General features: G+C 37.8%; 2 protein-coding genes across 4 annotated transcripts; one reads left to right on the top strand and one right to left on the bottom strand.

Moving 5' to 3' along the window:
• Positions 1-3,140: 3,140 nt before the first annotated feature.
• Positions 3,141-11,058, bottom strand: LOC124219385 (uncharacterized). 2 transcript variants are annotated; one of them, XM_046626850.2, is made up of 3 exons: positions 10,847-11,058; positions 9,276-9,513; positions 3,141-6,356 (listed from the first exon to the last, which is right to left on the bottom strand). In XM_046626850.2, the coding sequence occupies exons 2-3, from the start codon at positions 9,430-9,432 to the stop codon at positions 3,880-3,882; spliced, it is 2,634 nt and encodes an 877-aa protein (XP_046482806.1). In that variant the 5' UTR covers positions 9,433-9,513; positions 10,847-11,058; the 3' UTR covers positions 3,141-3,879. The 2 variants fall into 2 exon arrangements, with proteins under 2 accessions (XP_046482806.1, XP_046482808.1); XM_046626852.2 differs by lacking the exon at positions 10,847-11,058 and adding an exon at positions 9,884-10,516.
• Positions 10,866-19,605, top strand: LOC124219386 (uncharacterized). Of its 2 annotated transcripts, XM_046626853.2 has the most exons (13): positions 10,866-11,332; positions 12,563-12,690; positions 14,135-14,347; positions 14,999-15,103; positions 15,180-15,272; positions 15,339-15,446; positions 15,521-15,631; positions 16,232-16,403; positions 18,138-18,220; positions 18,295-18,511; positions 18,866-19,030; positions 19,266-19,388; positions 19,488-19,605. In XM_046626853.2, exons 1-13 carry the CDS (start codon positions 11,158-11,160, stop codon positions 19,523-19,525), a joined length of 1,731 nt encoding a protein of 576 aa, XP_046482809.1. In that variant the 5' UTR covers positions 10,866-11,157; the 3' UTR covers positions 19,526-19,605. The 2 variants fall into 2 exon arrangements, with proteins under 2 accessions (XP_046482809.1, XP_046482810.1); XM_046626854.2 differs by lacking the exon at positions 10,866-11,332 and having other exon boundaries at positions 12,369-12,698; positions 19,266-19,604.
• The last annotated feature ends 1,748 nt before the right edge of the window (positions 19,606-21,353 follow it).

The following is a 21,353-nucleotide window of genomic DNA, read 5'->3' as shown; positions in this document are numbered from 1 at the left end:
GGGGGGGGGCGACCGATGGCGTAACTTCATAAAACGTTTCAATTTTGTTTCAATCATATTTTTCGAACATATTTCCAAATATCTACAAATGGTGAATGGTGATATTTATGAAATCATTTTGAAAATACTTCGTGCTGTACTCGTATAAAACTAATATTGCGTGATATGTTTTAATGTATACGGGACATTCGTTTACAACCGAACACCTTTGTGACCGACACATTTGTGATTTAGCTGAAATTATTTTTTGACGGGTTCTATATCGAAAAAATAGGGATACGTATTCCAGGATTTTTTATTTCACATATTTCGTAAAATAGAGGGGATCGAAAGTTTGATAATTTTGTATTTTTTGGCTTGGAAGACTCACTTTCAAAAATTCATAACGCCGGTTCAATTTGAGCTGGAAAGTTTGTTTTTTTTCATCTCAAAGCTAATAAAACAAACTTTATTACAACAATTCTTTCATTAACGATTATTCCGAAGTTTATACTGTTATAAACAATTAATATGTTTCAATCGATTTTTAACAATTACCTCAACCTCGTAGCGAGTTCTTAGCACAACCATCGTATTCTACGTCAAATATTTTAACCATAACGTATTTTTAATTGATGGAGAAATTATTATTACTGGAGGAAAAGAATTTATCTAGCGCGGCACGTGACATCGGCGCGTGGGTTCCATTGCACGCCTCATAATCTTGCCTCGTATCGTTTTCCTCTGTAATATAGATGATTACTCTATATTTTTAATTGAATAATATTATTTATTAGCATATAAGACTTTATAAAAAATTTAACAAAAAAATAATAAAATAAAAAATATTATTGTGGTAAATAAAAAATTAATTTACCAAGATTTTAATACATTATTATTAGTTAATAAACACCTCGTTCTGCATTACGTCTCACAATATTTACATTCAATTTTAATATGTATAGTATTTTTCGTTTAAAAATTTGTACAACCGTTTTTTTTTTTTGACACAATTAGAGTTGCTTTGCTTCCAATTCTTTAGGAGAGGTTGGAATCATACAAATTTTCAAGAATAAATGTAAATATTGTACGACGTATTGCAGGATGAGGTACTTATTAACTAAAAATAATGTATTGAAATCTTAATAAATTGATTTTTTATTTAACACAATAATATTTTGTATTTGATTATTTTTTTGTTGTATTTTTCATAAAGTCTTACTTGCTATTGAATATTATTATTCAATTGAGAATATACAGTAATCATTTATATTACAGAAGAAAACGATACGAGGCAAGATAACGAGGCGTGCAATGGAACCCGCGCGCCGATGTGATGTGCCGCGCTGGATAAATTAATTTTTTCCTACAGTAATAATAATTTCTCCATCAAATAGAAAGCGTTATTGATAAATAATTTGACGTAGAATACGATGGTCGTACTGAGAACTCGCTACGAGGTGAAGGCAATTGCTAAAAATCGATTTAAACTATTAATTATTTGTAACAATATAAATTTCGGAATAATCGTAAATGAAACAATTGTTGCATTAAAATTCATTAGCTTTGGGTTGAAAAACGAACTTTTCAGCTCAAACAGAACCGGCGTTATGAATTTTTGAAAATTAGTTCTCTATGCCAGAAAACACCAAATTATCAAATTTTCGATCCCCTCTATGTTACGAAATATGTAAAATAAAAAATCCTCGAATACGTATCCCTATTTTTTCAATATAGAACCCGTGAAAAAATTTTAAGCTACATCAAAATTGTGTCGGTCGATTTTTATCTAAATCTGTCCGATTCGTCAAAGAATGTCCCATATGCAAGGGTGTTTCACGGTACAATAAATTGAATTTGCTATATTCACCGTAAAACTATCAAAATAATCAGTTCGGTCGTGATGCAATCGCTACACGCATGACGTCATCATTTGCATGCAAAATTCGAGTCAATCCTGTTGGTATGGTTACCGACTCAGATTCAGGCCTTTTCCAACCGTGTTTTGTCTAATATTGTGTTGCGCTACTCCCCGGTGGAGAGTACCACCTTCGAATGGTTTGGAACCGAGGAAACTTACGCAGAGGGCGCTTTGATCGATTACAACTTTTAGATCCAGGCCAGCGGCACCTTAAGCAATATCACCTGACTATGTCATCTCCTATTATAAATGAAAAAAGTTTAAGTGTTCATGACAATATTTTTAAGAAAATAAAAAAATTCTTCTAATATCTCAAATAATCTATGTTATTGAATGAGTATCCACGTATCCTGAACCATATATCAATTAATTTCTATCTATAATAATTAATCAATATTTATTTCTCATTTTCAATCTAGAGATCGGTGATTCTTGAAGTTTAGGTATCATTCGTAATGTTAGAAGTTAGGAAAAATCATATGAAATCGCGAGTAATCTCATCGATTCAGGCGTTACGAAAATCGCAATCGAAATCACAAGAAATCGATTCCTTTCGGAAATCGATGAACCATGGAATAAGCGAGTGAGCAGCCCCTCGCTCTGTAGTCTGCCCTTATCGTCCGCGAGTCAGCAGATTCTTCTCTAACTCGCGGCTAGCTTGCCTTCTACATCCCGCTAAACTCTGCAGATCCATCCTAGCGCTCAAGCAAGACACCTATCCTTCTAAACCAAAACCACACCTTTTTCCCTCGACCGACTCTTTTGCATTAACTACTTGATAATAATAAACAATCATATACTTCAAATCGTTTACCTTCCCTTAAAACCGATCTCTTCCTATTCCATTCACTTCCTGCATTGGGAGTAGTAGCGTGCGAGTGCATAGTCGACGTGAACGGATCCTATAATAGCCAAATAACACCTTGGCTGGGCGTGGAGTAAGCTCCGATTACCGCTCATCGGAGCCTCCCTGGTTAAAATTCCATCAGAAACCAATAGAATATGTAACTGAAATGTATAAGAACTTGACGGGATTCTGTCAGCTTTATCCGCACAAGTGATCCAACATTGAATTTCTGTCTGCATCTATCAGTTTCATGTACGCATGACTATGAATTTCAGACGGTATTTATTGGACTTCTAACTGCTTGACGGCGTCTATCCGCAATTTCATATACAAATTCTATCAGCCTCTATCCTCATTCGCTCTTTACAACAAGCCATCCGCTTCTGTTGGCAATTACAGACAGCCCGTCTGTCCGAATGTGTACGCAGCGCTGAGCAGCGTGCGAATTCATCTGGATCTATCCGCAATCGCGTATACAAATTCTATCGGCTTCTATCCGCATTCGCTACCGACAACGAATAACCCTCTTCTGTCCGCAATCGCGTATACAAATTCTATCGGCCTCTATCTGCATCCGATAGATAGCCTGTCTGTCCGGTTTTCATGTATTATCGACACGATGCGTTTTTAATTGCAGCATTTCAATTTCGTAATTTTCACTCTAAAATATAATACCGGTAAACGGGGAATTTGAGTCTGGGTTTTACATGTCGGATTTCGGTTTCTTTCACCCAACTATAGTCAAGGAAAAATAGTTTTGTTAGCCAAAGTTTTCTTCTGTAGAAACCAGAACGATATTTCAGAATTTAAGAAAAATTACTTTTCTTGATAACTTCAGTTTCGCATTCCGGTCACTTGTATAAAAAAATAAATCATTATTAAATGATATAATTTTAAGCAAAGCGGATATACAGTATTTTTTTACATTTATTTTGTCCTTCGTCAATTCAGTCTTTATTATAATTGTATTGTACTATAATAATCAGTGTACACAAATTTTAACTTATGGTAGGATTTTAAACATCTTGAACAAATTTTAACATCAGCCCTGCAAAGAGTAAATATTGTCTGACAAGTTTATAAACCCTGTCTATGCTATATAGCTGTAAATTTTTTTTGTACATAGTTTATCTTAATCTATGATGCAAGGAGATTTGCAAATATATGTCAAATTGTTGACGCTCAGAAATAGCAGTTTCTCTTGGATATCGTCCATGGGGATTCTTCGATATTCATCGCTTCGCCTTACTCTCACAATGTGCGGTACGTGCAATTCTACAACCACATCAATATTCTGTGCATCGATATAGGTCCGACCATCAACGAGTACAAATCCAGTTATTTGAACTATATCCGTTGTGACCAATTGCACTACGGAATCGTTAGTTTTTTTGTTCGGCCGATATCGTGCGCTGTGAAAAGGGGTATTTTTGAATATACACCGAGCGTATATGACTTCCCCGTTATCATGTACGACAGGTTTGCCAAGCAAAACTACATTGTCAGGTGTTATTGTGCAATTCGAAGTGTGAGGACGGCCGGCAAAGAGACGCTTGCAGTAATTCTGGCTTTCTTCCGAGAGTTCCATGTTTTCCCCCAATTTCCATTGGAACATATTTTTATTGAGGTATCCCATTGCGATTTGATCGTCAACCCCTTTCGGTCCATTGACTTGTTGTTTTAGTCTGTAATTGGTACTCTCAAAACTGAAAGCAGAAGTCGTCCACAACGGTCCTGACGATTTCACGGATTTCACCACATGCAGTAAGCTATGTACATTGAATGTCACATATTCTTTTCCGTATAAAATTTCAAATTCAGCTACGAATTTCGTGAGATTCAGTTCGCACTTATTTAAATCTGCTTCGGAAATTTTGTTTTGCAGAAGTATGAACGAACTGTCTACTAAAAGTGATAGGTGTTCCAAAGCAGCGTCTGGTATGAGACCGTCTAAACAAGGGAGGCTGTAGAATAATAACCATGACTGCCATTCAGAAGCTTTCCACTTGCCTCTTTTCGATAATTTTCTCGGCAATCGATGAATTTCGTGTGTAGGAGTCATTCGCATCAATCTATCGTTGATTTGATTTTGAATGGCTGGGGCCAGATAAATTGGACTCCCGGGAGTTGTCCAAATATCCCACAGAAGTTTTATTACACCGAGTAATATGGCGTGCATGTATTCAAAGGGAAATCCCCACACCATATTAAATAGGAGCAACTGTAACAAAATGCTAGCTCCTTTGACGCCATTCACAGGTTTCCGAAGTCGTGTGGCATTTTCTACATCCTCTTTATGAGACTCGTGTGTTCTCCCGTCTGCGTCTACTTCGCCGAATAAATAGCGCACAGCTCCACGTACATAATTCCCATGAGCATAGCACCAACTACAGCTGCGATATCCGTTATATTGTAACCTGCACTGGACAATAGGTCTTGCCACGGAGTCACAAACGCAACACAGTGGTATTATTTTGAAAGTTGTCTTTCGGCCCATGTCATTTTTCAATTTGAGGCCTCGTTCGGTTAGGTGATTTGCCTGTGAAACGAACTGTTGGAGAAAAGTGTTCATCATGGTAGGACTGGGTTCCTTATTTCCAACCCATAATCCAGCTAGAAGGACGTGCTTAAATCGCAGATGGGGAGGTAATTCATTCACAATTAATAGCAATGGCCAACTGCTTCTATTGGAGCTATTAAAAATCGGCATTCCATCTGTATTGAAGTTGTACGTGAGGACATGATCAGCATTCTGAAAATATTCCCCAATTGCCGCTCTATACAGCTCGCTGTCATAAATGTCTGTCATTACGGTCGGTGGTGCACGAGCGAGCGCAGCGTCTCGTGTTATTAAGTTTTCCATTAGGCTCTCACGGATCTTTCGACTACTCAAGAGTTGCTTAAATTGGTACTTCAAATCAATGTAAATGAACCTATTCGGCGATTGCATCGTCAGATTTTGTAGCTGAAGGCACTCTTCGCAAGTAACTGAATTATTTTCAAATTCCCTTTTTGTGATTGGTCCCAAAATAGGTATTTTGCATGAAGAGCAAAAAAAAGTGTAAGTCATAACATCTTCAGGCGGCTCGTACTTCTTTTTGATTTGGAATTTGCTAATTGACCAATTCTCATACCTTGGTCCGGCCAAACATTGTATCATATCCACCAGTGCTTTTCGGGCCTCATGGGATACAGAAAAACGCATACAATATGCCATGACCATTTCCATAACATCCGACACGGACAGAACAGATTGATCAAACATAATATCGTCGTCATTCACACCGTCTTCTCGCCCGACTCGTTCGTGAGGTTCATCTTTTTCCGAAGTTTCAGAATCGTCAAAATTTTGTAAATTGTCGTGCGAATCGTGGGAATCGTCTGATTGTGAGTCATCAGAATTTTCTACATCGGGATCTGTCAAGTGCTCTTCATCCGACACACAGACATCATCATTCTCCTCATGTGACATATTTCCACAGCAGTCATTGCTTAGATCAGGCTCCATCGAAGATGCAGCAGATGATTGATTAGAATCGGAAACACAATGTGACGTATCATCCTCGGTATTTAACAACATATTCTCGCCCGATCCCACAGAATTTTGATCTGAAAACATTAATTGACTAACAATAACTTTGGCACAAGTAATATAATAACGTACAAAGATTGACGTCCCTGTACTCAGCAGAGCAATGTTGGAGAAACCGAATATAATTGGTACCATAATTAGGTGCTTTTTAGGTGCTAATTAGGTGCCCGATTCAAGAATTTGGTGCTTGATTTTTTAATGAGAAAAAATCGATTATTGCCGCGCGCTGCTAGCGGGACGTCATGCTAGCAAAGCACCCCACGTAACTCGACAAGTACCGGGGTTAGGGAGAAGTACACTTCGTACGAATTAAGTGCTTTTTAAGTGCTACTCGGGTACACTATCCAGAATTTCCGGGATTGATTTTTTAATTAGGAATAATCGATTTTTGCCGCGCGCTGCCAGCGGGCCGTCAGGATAGCAGAGCACCCCACGTAACTCGACAAATACCGGGGTAAGGGAGAAGTACTCTCCGTAGGAATTGAGTGCTCTTTAAGTGCTACTCGGGCATGCTATACGGAACTTCCGGGAACGACGTCTTGATGTACTTTCATACATCGTAAACGTTGTTTATTAACACATACATTCTAAAATCACGAGGTACGCTGTATGTATGTATATCAAAATACCAGCAATATTTTTCAATTCTTTCCACATCTCGTTTTTACCACGGCAAAAGTTATTCGATTCCAACCAAGTAAATAACCTTCCGTCTGCACACCTCCGCCACGACCCTCCGACTGCATATAGGGTCAATCTGACCCCAACCGTTTTCCAACCAATTGTATCGTACTAAATGAACCGACTGCGTATTTTGGTGACGGGATGCCATTAGAACAGAGTAGGAATCGGACAATTTGATGACTATGCGTTAATTTTGGTGACTGTCACGAATGTGTATTTGTATGAATCGGTTATTTTGATGACTGGGATTTTTTGGCGTGATCCTGAAAATTCGAAAATTTTGTTGCCAATTTCTGCCCAAGGCGAAACCACAATTGCATAGCTGTGGCTGTTGTGATAGTTTTCCTTTCCCCTGGACTCGCGCGCGAAGCGCGCGACGCCAGTTGCTCAGCAAATTTACAACAAACCTCGTACCTAGGCACCCAAAAAGGTCCGTCATCAGTATATACGATACATGTAAATATATAAATACGCATTATTATTTTTTTTTTTGCACATACAATTGTATTTTACCTATTTTTGGGCACTTCGATTTTAGTATTCTCAAAAATCAACGCTTGGGCCATAAATAAGAACAATTTATTACAAAAAGTGTATGTGCAAAAAAAAATTAATAATGCGTATTTATATATTTACATGTATCATATATACTGATGACGGACCTTTTTGGGTGCCTAGTTACGAGGTTTGTTGTAAATTTGATGAGCAACTGGCCTCGCGCGCTTCGCGCGCGAGTCCATGGGAAAGGAAGGCTATCACAACAGCCACAGCTATGCAATTGTGGTTTCGCCTTGGGCAGAAATTGGCAACAAAATTTTCGAATTTTTGAATTTTCAGGATCACGCCAAAAAATCCCAGTCATCAAAATATCCGATTCATACAAATACACATTCGTGACAGTCACCAAAATGACCGCATAGTCATCAAAGTGTCCGATTCCTACTCTGTTCTAATGGCGTCCCGTCATCAAAATACGCAGTCGGTTCATTTAGTACGATACAATCGGTTGAAAAACGGTTAGAGTCAGATTGACCCTATATGCAGTCGAAAGGTCGTGGCGGAGGGTCGTGGCGGGTGTGTGCAGACGAAGGGTTATTTACTTGGTTGGAATCGAATAACTTTTGCCGTCGTAAAAACGAGATGCGGAAAGAATTGAAAAATTTTGCTGGTATTTTGATATAATACGTATACAGCGTATCTCGTGATTTTAGAATGTATGTGTTGATATACAACGTTTACCATGTATCAAAGTACATCGAGACGTCGATGCCGGAAGTTCCGTATAGCATGCCCGAGTAGCACTTGAAAAGTTCCTAATTCCTACGGAGAATACTTCTCCCTAATCCCGGTACTTGTCGAGTTACATGCGGCGCTCTGCTAGCCTCACGTCCGGCTGGCAGCGCGCGGCAAAAATCGATTTTTACTGATCGAAAAATTGATCCCGTAAATTCTAGATAGTCTACCCGAGTAGCACTTAAAAAGCACTTAATTCCTACGGAGAGTACTTCTCCCTAACCCCGGTACTTGTCGAGTTACGTGGGGTGCTCTGCTAGCCTGACGTCCCGCTGGCAGCGCGCGGCAAAAATCGATTTTTCCTAATTAAAAAATCAAGCACCAAATTTTGAATCGGGCACCTAATTAGCACCTAAAAAGCACCTAATTATGGTACCAATTATATTCGGTTTCTCCAACATTGCTCTGCTAAGTACAGGGACGTCAAAGATTGAGAACCGAAGAAAATATGAAACAATTACAAGCTGACCCTAAAACGTGTCCTATGTCCCATATTCTAACTTGAATTTTATTTCCAAGAATTTAAAAACCGATATATCGTGATTTTTTTCTCACATAAAACAAAAATGTTTCAAGCATTCTAGGCGAGCTGGATATACAGTAATATCCTTCAAATTCTAAGCAATATACTTTTCGAACTCACGAGTTCATAAATTATTAACTGTAATAATAAAAATCCCTAAGGTGAAGTAGTATAAACTCATATGCATCATCCAAGACAAATGTACGAATTTCGACGTTAATAAATTTTTACGGCTCATTGTAACTATAATTATAGCGTGAGCATAGATGACGCAAAAAAAAGATCTTCCACCTTTTCCAACAGAAATAGCCTATAGATGTTCCGCTTGCAACCTGGTATAGGATAAATTATAGGCGCGTGGTATTGGCGTGTGTTAAAAAAAAAATTGCATACTCCACATTTGTACCAATTAAACGGTCTTTGGTTGGACCAATACCTGATGCGTCGACGTCGGTTTCTGGTGGCGGAACAGTTGCATCAGCAACCCAAAATGAATGAGTCCTCGTAGAAACCCAATGTGGTTGGTACTCTGGATCCAAGAACAGTTTGTAACGTTTACGTGGCTTAGGATCTGCTGCTCTTTCATTTTCCATGTTGGAAATAAATATCCTTTAATTTTATCTCGATGATTCACTGGTATTTATTCCAGATTATCGGAGTTAATTACTGTCACACTGAAAATACATGATAATCAAAGGATATTCACGCAGTCATTCACTAATCCGCACGGAAAATTCCGCGATAGGAAATGATAAATCATAATTTAAGTGTGTTATACAAATTTATAGTTGCAGATCGAAATCATATTCATAATAATTCACTTGATAAATCTTTTAATGCAATTGATACTATTTGATACACTAGTTTTTCTATTCTCGATAATTCAATTCCATTTATGAGTGAATGGGACATTCCACCGCAATCATCAACCAATTTTTCGGCCCGAAAAATTAATGCGATTTGCCTCATAATTATTTTCCTCTTATTCTGTGACCCATCAAGTAAATTAGTAGATTCAACAAGCTTCAGTCCAATAGGACGTACCTTTCACGAGGAATGCGATATCCAATTTTTTTGGACAAAATTTGTATGCGCATTCTTATCGCAGATTTCGAGTCACAATGAAAATTGAAAAAAAAAACTTATGTGTGAAAAACTCTCCGCTTTTCGGATCCATTTTTTAGTTCACATTGACTCTGCCATAACCAATCAAGAATCACGATTTTTGACAAAACAGAAACAGCGATTTCTTTTGCGCCGCAATGTCTTGTCATTGTTTCGAATTTTTATTCTGACAGTTGAGATTTTTCCAGTCATAAAAGAAACAAATTTTCAGAGTGGGAAGGCTGTATAATATAGTAGTCGCGCGTGAGCTACGATTAATTAATAAAGAACGGTAAATAAAATTCTCTTTATTACAATTGTCTTTATAAATCAATCGTACCTAACGCGCGCGACCGCGTAGCCTTTCCATTCTGAAAATTTGTGTTCATGAGTAAAAAAATCTCAGCTGTTAGAATAAAAATTCAAAAGAATGATACAACATTGCGGGGCAATAGAAATCGTTATTCTTTGACAAAAAACGTGTTTTGGAGGTCGTTTGAGCAGAGTAAATGAAAGATAGAAAATAGTTCCGGAAAGCTGAGAGTTTTTCACACAGAAAATATATTTCTTCAAATTTTTATTGTCACGCTAAATATACGATAAAAATACGCATAGCAATTTTGTCTAAAGAACTGGTTAGCATATTCCTCGCCTGAACATGCAGCATACGACGTCCTATATCGGATTGAAACTTGTTGAATTTACTAATTTACTCGAGTCACAGAAAGTAAGGAAAAAAATTTACGCAAATCGAATTTTTCGAGCCCAGACAATGGTTGATAATTCGTGAAGCGCCCAAATAATATCTGAATATTTCAATCATTCGTTATTGTTTTTCATCCTTATTACATTTACATCCCTGCTATTTAGCATCCGAACCTTAGAATAATCACTTGTTATTACCTGTATATAGTAGTCACGCCAGTTCCACTCACGCCAACCACTGTGTACGCGATAGCTCGCTAGTTAGCGAGTTGACGCGTTCTCGTTGTAGCACGCGTGGATGGGCCTGAACGCCGGCATACCCCCTCCTCGCCTCATAAGGCTCACGGGCTGTGTGCAGTTGCGCGCGCGGTAGTTCACACGAGCTTCACGACCACGTGTATATTTTGAACTGACGGGTGAATATAATAACACGAGACAATTTCTAAGTTATTACACCGGCATACAGTGTTTGTTCAATATCAACACGTAGCGCGGAGCTACTGGGGATAATGTTCGCGTTGGTGAAGTTCAAAGTGCAATGTTCACGTCACGATATGAAAAACATTGTTCCCGTGACAAAAATTAATCACTTTGATGCCGATAACATCGATCATCGAAAGTATTATAATATCAAGTGTGGACCTGCAGGCTCATACTGCCAGGCTATCATACTCTGTGTTGACGGTAAGTGTATAATAAATAACACCATTATTTATCAGCTATCGGGTTATATATTCTAATACGCGAGCCATATCATCGGTCTGAGAATAATACTACATATGCCGAACGGATGTTTTGTAGTGAGATTTTTTAATTGAATTACCAATTAGACCTATATATATTAAATAATTATACACAAAGAAAACCGAAATTCATTCATTTTTTTTATATTCCGGACGTTTGATAATTCATACATTCCGTTACTTATTATGCAAGTATTTACAATTATGGTATATTTTTTTTTATCGCTATAAAATGAGAAAAATACAACTTCGAGTGAAGTTAAAAAAATGTTAATATAATCGATAAATCCTCACTGTTCGCAGAACTATACGACAGGCCCTCAAATGTTTATATGAGCGATATATTATCCTAATTCCCATCATATATACGCGTATATTAACATTTGAAAGAAAGTATCAAAGGACACCGCCGCCCTGAGCGTCAAAGACGGCGGTGCGCATGAATTGTCTATTTATTTTCGACAGTAAATATTCGTGTTTGATGATAAAATTCATACCGCCGATTTGGGGATGAGCTAGGAGCATTGACACAATTTTTCAGACTTTTGACACCTCTCTAAAAGGGGGAAATAACTTATGATTCGACATGCACCAGTCAGCTGAACATGTTTTTTTTTCAATGCTGAAATAATAGAAATTAATTCATGTATTTCAAATCATTCTTGTTTTATTCTAACTTTCCTTTGTCATTTCACATTATATGTCATGAAATTATACTTTTTTTCATCAATTTTTTATTGTAAATTAGATTTTTCACTTCGAAGGTTTGTTATTCTGGTTATTCCGTCGGTTATTTCAGTTGATCCCTTGATTCAGGATTTCGATGTACTCGAAAACTGACCAACGAAATCATTACATACTTTCGCAATGAATTATCAAGAAATTATTAGACAGTGGAAAGTCATTTTTTTTGTCATAAAAATCAAGTTTATTTTTTTCAAAAGCAATATTTAGCGGGCTTGCTCAATGCTTAACAAGTTCGCATTTTTTCGACATCCGAACAATGATCCAACGTTACATGGAACAAATTTGGATTGCCAGTAGTTATTTATGATCGTCACTTGAAGAATTCACGATAATTCATGTTTAAATCATTATCACAAACCAGAGTGAAAATATAATGTATAGGATGGTGTGCTATTTTGAACACGTTTGATTATTCTGTTTTCAGACACTATTGAAAAATTACGAGCGAAAAGTGGAGAGAAAAGGCAAGTTGCACCTCCTTCGAATTTGATTTTGTCAGCTTCGGAAATATCTTCAGAAGACTCCGACGCATTAGCTAAACGTGCGAAAAAGGTATATAGGTACATATAGATACGAAGCTGACGATGTTGTTGTTGTTTACTACCAGATGTTGCAGCACCTACACAAAGGTGTATATGGGGCATTCCAGCCATAATCACCCAAGATTGGACTGAACGTTTTTTTTAATAATTTTTGTATAGTTTTACACGATGGAGGTCTATATTGTGTATGTCAAAGGAGTGTCATGGCAGGAGTTGTGTATGTCATGGCATCTATGAATTAATTCTTTTAGATTTTTACTTTGAACCGTTTTCTCAGTATAAATATTACAAACGTCGACTAGTATACATCCTTCGATCTTCTTGCAACGAAGCACGGGTATTCCACGTCGAAAATAGTATATTTCGATACAAGAGGGCAAACAAGCGTTTTGCGCAGTACGAGTCTGAAGGCAGCACGAAGCCGAGGCTTCGTGCGCCCTTCAGACGAGTAGTGCGCAAGAAGCGAGTTTGGCCTCGCGTATCGAACACTATTTTTCTTTGTGAATGTATGCGAAAGTCCGCGCTGTGCAGTGCTTGGGGGCAGCGAAAGCCGGCTTCAGCTCACCGCGCGTGAGAATAAAATTTTGCCTACCGCTAGGCGGTACGCAAAACATTTTGCCCACCGCTTGCGGTGGGCAAAGTATTTTGCGCATCGCCTGATGGTAGGAAAAATTATTCTCACGCGCGGTGCGCGAAGGCCGGGCTTTGGGTGCCTCCTAGCGGTGGGCAAACGAGGATTTCGCATGCATGTGTAAAGAAAACTCAATTTTTGACGCCTAGACCATTTACTCTTTCTATGACTTTACCTACAATTCAGATTAAAAAATCGTTTTTCAGTGCCCATAAATATTGGTGTTAGTGATCATAGTCTATATTATGGCTTTTCCTGTTCGGAAATATCATATCTCATCCCATTAGGTTCAGAAAATTACTGATAAAAAGTTTATTATTAGAAATATACTGATTTAAAAAGTTTATTATTAAAAAAATTAAAATTTATGAATTTTTGCAACCCAGTAGGATGAGATATGATATTTTCGAACAGAAAAAGTCATAGTGTAGACTCTGATCACTAACACCAATATTTATGGGCACTGGAAAACGATTTTTTGATCTGAATTGTAGGTAAAGTCGTAGAAAGAGTGAATATATGGTCCACGATGGTCTAGGCGTCAAAGGTTGAGTTTTTCGACGTAGAATACCTGTGCTTCGTTGCAGGAAGATCGAAGGTTGTATATTAATCGACGTCTGTAATATTTATCCTGAAAAACCGGTTCCAACTAAGAATCTGAAAAAATTCATAGATGCTTCTTTGATGTACACGATATAGAACTACATCGTGTAAAATTATAAAAAAAGAATAATAAAAAAACGTCGAGTCAAATCTTGGATGATTATGGCTGGAGTACCCCATATAGATAATGATTTCATGATTGTACGCTTATTTCATAAAGGCACCATCGCGTCATGAATCTCAGAAGATAAAACTAAAGTTGAATGAAAAATTAGAAGCACTTCGACAAAAACACGTTGCAGAAGATACGATGACACCTGTAGGAAATGAAGTGAACACTATTGAAGATGATCAGGAGAATATCGAACCTGGTGAAGTCCACAATGATAAAAAGAATATGAAAAAAAGTGGCCCGATTAAACGAAAAGCTACGGTAGGTTACTTTGAAGATTTGTTTTTTTTTTTTTGCAGTTTTGAATATATCTCTGAGCACGAATGTTACAAGTCATCACACTATGCTTTATCAGTGGAACTTATTGCAATTGAGATTCTTAGATGAGATATGAAATTCAATCTCGATCAATAATTGTTTCTATTGTAAATTTTTTGAAAGTAGCTTCATGGATTTAATGATCAAGTTCGGCCCACTGGCCTGTCCCCAATTTTTGTCTTTGATAGACAAGGTTAGGCTGTATCAAATATAGGTACGTCTTTCAATATTTCAACCCACTAATGATGCAGAACTAACGTTACATATTTTTTGCAACATCTGCTTCTAAAGTATGATTTTCGAAGTACGTGTAGCGTGCGTAAAGTGCCTTATTCCTACCCTCAGGCGAAAATGAGGCACTTGCATTACGCGCGCCACACAGGTTACTAAAATCCTATTTTCCCCTATTGCAGGAATGATGAAAAATAGCATGTACAACACGTGTAGATTGGCCGATAGCCAGCTCGTGTGAAAGCAGCACTCGCCTTCGGCGCGCACTACCAACCTCACACACTAGACGGAAATCGACCCTACTCCACACTGTCACACGATGCACTATTCCGTTCAGCCGTTGTATATTTGTATGTTTTACAGGATGCAGACGGCTGCGGTTCAGGGAAAAAATCTACAAGATCTCACGAATCCTTCGGTGAACCAGTGGCTGAGAAAATGACCAAACCACAGAAGCCCAATTCATCGGTAAATATTATAGAGTAACCCATACGCACTTTATGATGATAAATGACATGCTCGTTTTCACATTTACGATATGTAGGCTGATAAAGTGAGAGAGGCTCAAAGCTCTATTCTGACGGAGCCTAATGCGATGACACCAGACGATGTAGAACTTAGCAAAAACAAGCAGTCGGTGAGTGCTTCAAATGAAAGCCATGTTTGATTATGTAATTGTATATGCTATGTACATTATTTGCAGCCGGATAGTGGTCTTGATGTAGGTAAAAAATCCGCTCAGTCTCCCAAAGCCTTAGATAAACCAATGGTCGAAAAAATAGTTAAACCTGCAAAGAAGCCCGATTCGTCTGTAAATATAGAGTAACTCATACACACTTATTGTTACGGTGAATCAATGCTCATTTTCATAATTATAAAATGCAGGCTGTTAAAAAGAAGGGAAATCGAAGCAGTAGTATGACGGCGAAGGACAGTAATACATCAGCGGCACGAAAGACGACCGATAATACCCTGGACAGCAAAAACATGAATTCGGTAATTGGTTCAATCGCATATTTCGAACTGAAATTCTATTAGGTACCCGTTATATTCCCGATGAGCAGTTTGGGCTCCATTGCGGACTGCGTAATGATATGAAAGAAGCCCAGAATAATGATTCCGTCTGTATAGTGATTTCAAATTAGTTACTTTCACAGACATCACTGACATTCAATACTGTGTGTTAAATTGCTAAACTTTATTTGGAACTTGCATCTTTTTCACAAAATTGTTCGAGAATTATTGCGATGTATGAAAAATTTTCCAATCCTAAAATTGTACAGCAGAAATTCGCTCAAGAAAGATCCAAGACAAATTCTTTTACAAATCTGTACGTCGTTTTGTCCATGTGTAGACTATACATTGATATTGAAAAAAAACTATCATACATACGTATACCTCGCAGTAGTTAATCAAGTTGGTGAATCTTTTCCAATGTAGTTACGTGACTGATGCAACGAACAAATGACGTATCAAAAAAATATATATATATATATATATATATTTTGTTGAATTGTGTTATGCATACGAAATTGATGGTTGGATTGGACCTGAATGACATATGTGATGATAGTAATTGAATTGGTAATTTTACAGGGATGTGATGACCTTAGTCATGCAGACCTCTTGCAACAGATTAAAAATCTAAAGGCGAAATGTTCCAAAGATGAAACTACGATTGCCAGTCAAAATTTAATGATGAAGGAACTTACAACACTGAACATGGAACTGCAGCGCGATGTCATCCAGTATTTCAAAGAATTCAAAGGTACGCATACATTATTCATTGACAATTGATTTGACAGATATGCAGACCAAGGTAGGCAGTGTAAATCGATTGTAGATTATGTAATTGATCGTTCAAAATGTTCTTAAGCCTACACAGCACTACGATTATTATTGACTGTTTGAAAAACCTTCTTTACTGAAGGTGGGGGGCTGGGGTGGGGGGCGTCACGTGTAACGCCACGCCAGGCGCGTTACGCTGCGTCCGTCACGCTGGGCCCGTTACGCTCAGAGGGGCGGGGAGGGTAGGAGGTTTTACGCTGGGCCATGACAATTGTTACTATAGAGATTGGTTGCCATGGTAACCGTTACCATGGTGGCAACCGATTTCCATGGTAACGGTTACCATGGCAATCGTTACTATAATGATTGGGTACCATGGTAATCGTTACTATGATGATTGGTTACCAGAGTAATCGTTACTATAGAGATCGGTGGGGGTTTCCGGAAATTCCTGGGGTATTTTGGGTTATGCTCCATTTCCCAGTGAAGGGGAGGTGGGAGGGGATCCTGACACGGTGGCAAAACAAATTTGCGAAACTACGAAAATTGCTCGAAATATACAATAACCTTACGTTTTCTGATTGAGAATTTTGTTAAAGGGGTTTTTCAAACCAGCTTTTAGCTATGTTGGTGGGAGGAAAGCTAAAAGCGGTTCAATTTGAACTGTCTCGAAGAGGCAGGTTTTCATTATTTTTCGACTATAAATTGGTACATATGCGGCCGCACATGGTCAGTCCTGCCGAAATCATTACCTTTTATATGGCGGGTTGTAGAAGCATCAGCTAACTGTCGATCGTCTATTGCACAAGTATCTAACAATCGAGAACAAGAATCACTTTCATTTTCCTACTTTTCACGACGGCTTATCAGTTTTTATTGTGCTCAAAGTTTATGAAGCGTTGAAAAAAAAGAAAGTAGATTTCTATACAATTTTGGAAGTATAGTATCTTTAGCTCGGCTATTTCTCGGGAAATAATTGTTTGAAACATGATGATACCATCGCATTCATAGCTGTCAATATTCAAGATACCACAGATCAGATTTCATGTAATCCAAAGAATGCCCTCCACCGGCTGCTTGGTTTGAACGCGAGGGGGAAGTGACTCGTTGATTCGAATTACGAATAGGTCCATAAATTGACGAGAATTTACAGCGGCTTGATTAAATAATAAAAATTAACACAGAAAAAAAATTAAACAAGATCAAAAAACTGTACGTGAATTATCGAACCTCCGAAAGAAAATTGAAATTGAATTGAAAAAAATAAGGTCAACTCATTTGAAGACACAGAAAGTACCAAAGAAAGATTGAAATATTCAGATATTCACCCCAATGAGTATATTATCGATAATTATTCTCGAAGAAATAAATCAAATAAGAAAAAACAAAATCACACAAACAATTGGATTAAATGAAACGAACTCATTTGACTGATCAGAAATACGAATAAAAATCACAAAAACAATAAGATATTTACTCTAGTTGAAGTGAATTATCGAGAATCGTTCGAAAACAAGTGAATGATTGGAATTATTCAAAATTAGGTTACAATTGCAATAAATAAATTCGAGTTTGATTCATTAATTTCAACTATTTCATCCCAAATAATCAATTTGTCACTGGAATCTTGAGGTATTTTCCCCTTAGCGTGAAACAAAACCTGAAATGAATTATCATAAGTATCAGTCACTGAGTAGTATATACGTGTCCACAGTTATGTCGGAACAATATGACGGAGTCATACGTAACTTGGAAGGTTGTAATGCACCACCACCTGGACATATTTCAAACGACAAGGTAAGTTTGCACACTGACGAGGCAATGGTAATGTATTTACATGAATTAATTGTCGACCATATACCATTTCACAGATTCATTTGGGACATAACGTATGGATCCCCTATAGTACGTACAATGGTGCCGTCAACAGGGCAAAGTCGAATCAGATGTTCGTGAAGGAAATCGCCGTAGCAGTATTTGGATACGACGTTCTGAAAAATAGCAGTATCACTGGTACACAATCAAATAAATTCAAAGACAAACCGGCAAAAGCAAAATTGGATGAAACAAAGATGCTCGCTATAAGTGGTACGTCTTTCATCATCTGGACTACATTATCAAGCCTATACATACACATCCCCAGAGATAAACCCGAGTAGGAAAAGTAACTGTGTTAGTATGCAGTAAGGAATACCTGTATTCCACAACGGAGATAATACCCTATTGGCATAATAGCGCATACGTATTCAATCTAAGTATCTGTTACCCAAAACCATTGTTTGTGATCCTTTTTCGCAATTCAAGCGCGATGATGATGAGTCTGATTATACGCCAGCTCGCGTATTCGTAATATCGTCATTCTTGGCCCGCAGACAGGCATATATACTGAATCGCCTCCGAATCGTTTTCCGAACTTACGCACAATATAACCAATTCTTACAGATATCTACCGTCACCGCTTACTGGCCATACAGAAGGCTTCTGAATTCAATACGCAAATGGAATTATCAAAAGTAAACCTTTACGTCACTAGGAAGATATCCGACCTAAACAAACTGAAAAAGACTGATAAGCCATCGACATCATCGATGACATCAAGTGTACCCGGTAAATTAAAACTTGATCATGATAGAGTGCACGTAATTAAATACATTTAACCATAGCGCTACATATCGCCTTAGCATGTATAATCATGAGATTTCATCGGTGTTGTACATTTGTACGAACCATCTCCACTTTCCTACAGTTGACATTTGAGTTTACCACTAACCATATTCTTATTATACATATATAGACATATATTGGCGCTTCTGTGATATTGATTATTTATATCTGTCTCTAGAAGAGGATGATCAGAAATCAGACGCGGGGGATGATATAGGCACCAACTCCAACATTACTGACGATGTCGGAAACTCCCCTATTAGGATACTTGAAGATCATGACAATAAAGAAGAAAATACAGGTTTGTCAGTTTATAACGTCAGATTAACATATGTAAACTTCGTAGGAAACGAAAACCGTGCCACTTATGAAGACTTCTGCTTTTCAACATACTTGTTAGATGCGGAACACACGCCGAATGAGGAACTCAGCGAGTAAGAGCGAGAGTCAGTCACGTAGAGACAGTCACGGGATGATTTTGTCATATTTGTATTCTCGCAATAAAAACAATTCAAAGAAAAATTATCTCTGCGACGTATGGCTCATTCTAGGTGTATATACTTCACTCCCGCTTATTATGTACATGTATGTTATTTCAGTGCATAGGTGGATGTTAATATATTGCAGGCTTGAAACAAATGAAAGACGTCATCGGGTGATCGATCTTGCTCCTGCCGTGGGACCTATATTCAGCTTTCTCGCGATCACGACAAGGTCACACGTTTGATTTCACATCGATTTGCAGTTTGTTTTTGGTATATGTATAATAGCGCATATTAGTATAAATGCTGGGCAGTAGTGTTCAGATATGCCTACCCACATCCCTACAAAAAATGTCGGATGAAGATATAAGGTACTATCCGAATTCAATATGGTTTTTGTATCCTCATTGTATGTGAACCTATCGGAATGTATAGGTTTACGATAGGTCCAGATACAAATCGCTACGAACCGGATACATTCGGATAGGTTCGCATACAATACGGATACGAAAACCATACTAAATTGGGATAGTACCGTATATCTTCATACGACATTTTTTGTAGGGATTGGATTAACCCATTCCTGCGCAAAGACCAAAAACGACTCAGTTTTTTGTCTCTGCGCAGTAACAAGTCAGCCGGACGTGGGCAGTAGGCATATATGAACATTACTGTATGAAAACAATAAATCACATTTTGTCCATGATCTGAATACTGACGGGATGAAAACTTTGATTTTCAACCAAAAAAGTAATTCAGGGTTGATTTGTCATTCCAAAGGTACTGCTATTTTCTCAATACGTACGTGATCATGGGCAACACCAGGGTAGATACATTGATAGAAATAGACGGAATGAAATAGTTCATCAGCAGCGCATAGATGCGGACAGAATGCATCTGTGGACCGTATTTAAACCAGTGCTGATAGAGGTACATTAGAAACCGATAGAATCCATCTGCGCGTTATTCCAGGTGGACAACGTCTGCGTATAGAAAACCGGTAGATGCGGATAAAAATTCTGTCCATTTAATAGCAAAATGCGTATAGAATCGGACACGAGTGGATAGGAATTCTGTCTGCTGTTGCACATAGATGCGTATAAGAACGGGCATATCCAACTGCTTCTGTCTGAAATTACCGTGACAAAAACACACTCGATTCAGACAGGATTCGTCTTCTGTCTGTTTCTGATAGAATTTTAACCAGGGCTACGCATTCTACCCCGTAACAGTTCGATATAAATAGTTTTTCAAAAAAACTACACCAAATTTTCGCTGTTTTTTTTTTTAATTGCAAATTTTCCATAGAAAATCTAATTTTCATGGCTTCTAACCACGATATTCTGAAAGAGCACCCTTGAAAATAGTCGGGTACCAATTTTTATTAAAATCCCATTGTCCTAGCGTTGTTGGCAATCGGTCAAACATGACTATATGAAAAGTGTCATTTCGGGCGTTAATGGGTTAAGTGCCATGTTTTTGTTATTTCGATTCTGATAGTTCGCGAAAGGCGAGATGATTTTTGTTTGATTTCTTTTGGAATTGCTGTAGCATTATGAAAGCTTTTTGTTTTATTATTTTTGTCTTCTGTATCGCTGATCTTTACAGAATATATCATTTTTGTTTTAAATTAGCGAATCGCGTCCTTCCCTCTCTCTCTCTCCTCAAATCACCTACCCCCTCACCGCAATACTGAACGAGCAGATGCATAGCGATAAAACCGAGAAAGGTAAAGTTCGAGTAGAAATCTGTGCAGTGATGTACAAAAATGCACCTGGCGTTCA

This window comes from Neodiprion pinetum, chromosome 5 (genome assembly GCF_021155775.2).
Source record: "Neodiprion pinetum isolate iyNeoPine1 chromosome 5, iyNeoPine1.2, whole genome shotgun sequence".
NCBI classification, from domain to species: domain Eukaryota; kingdom Metazoa; phylum Arthropoda; class Insecta; order Hymenoptera; family Diprionidae; genus Neodiprion; species Neodiprion pinetum.
This window is presented reverse-complemented; position numbering and strand designations above follow the sequence as displayed.

What these genes read in the sequence shown, in the direction of transcription:
- LOC124219385 (XM_046626850.2), bottom strand. Translation starts at nt 9,432, where the DNA reads ATGGAAAATGAAAGAGCAGCAGATCCTAAGCCACGTAAACGTTACAAA. An exon ending in AACCGACGTCGACGCATCAG is followed by an intron (nt 6,357 to 9,275) that starts GTATTGGTCCAA and finishes TAATGTTTTCAG; the next exon opens with ATCAAAATTCTGTGGGATCG.
- LOC124219386 (XM_046626853.2), top strand. Translation starts at nt 11,158, where the DNA reads ATGTTCGCGTTGGTGAAGTTCAAAGTGCAATGTTCACGTCACGATATG. An exon ending in TAGCTAAACGTGCGAAAAAG is followed by an intron (nt 12,691 to 14,134) that starts GTATATAGGTAC and finishes TATTTCATAAAG; the next exon opens with GCACCATCGCGTCATGAATC. An exon ending in CAAAGAAGCCCGATTCGTCT is followed by an intron (nt 15,447 to 15,520) that starts GTAAATATAGAG and finishes TATAAAATGCAG; the next exon opens with GCTGTTAAAAAGAAGGGAAA.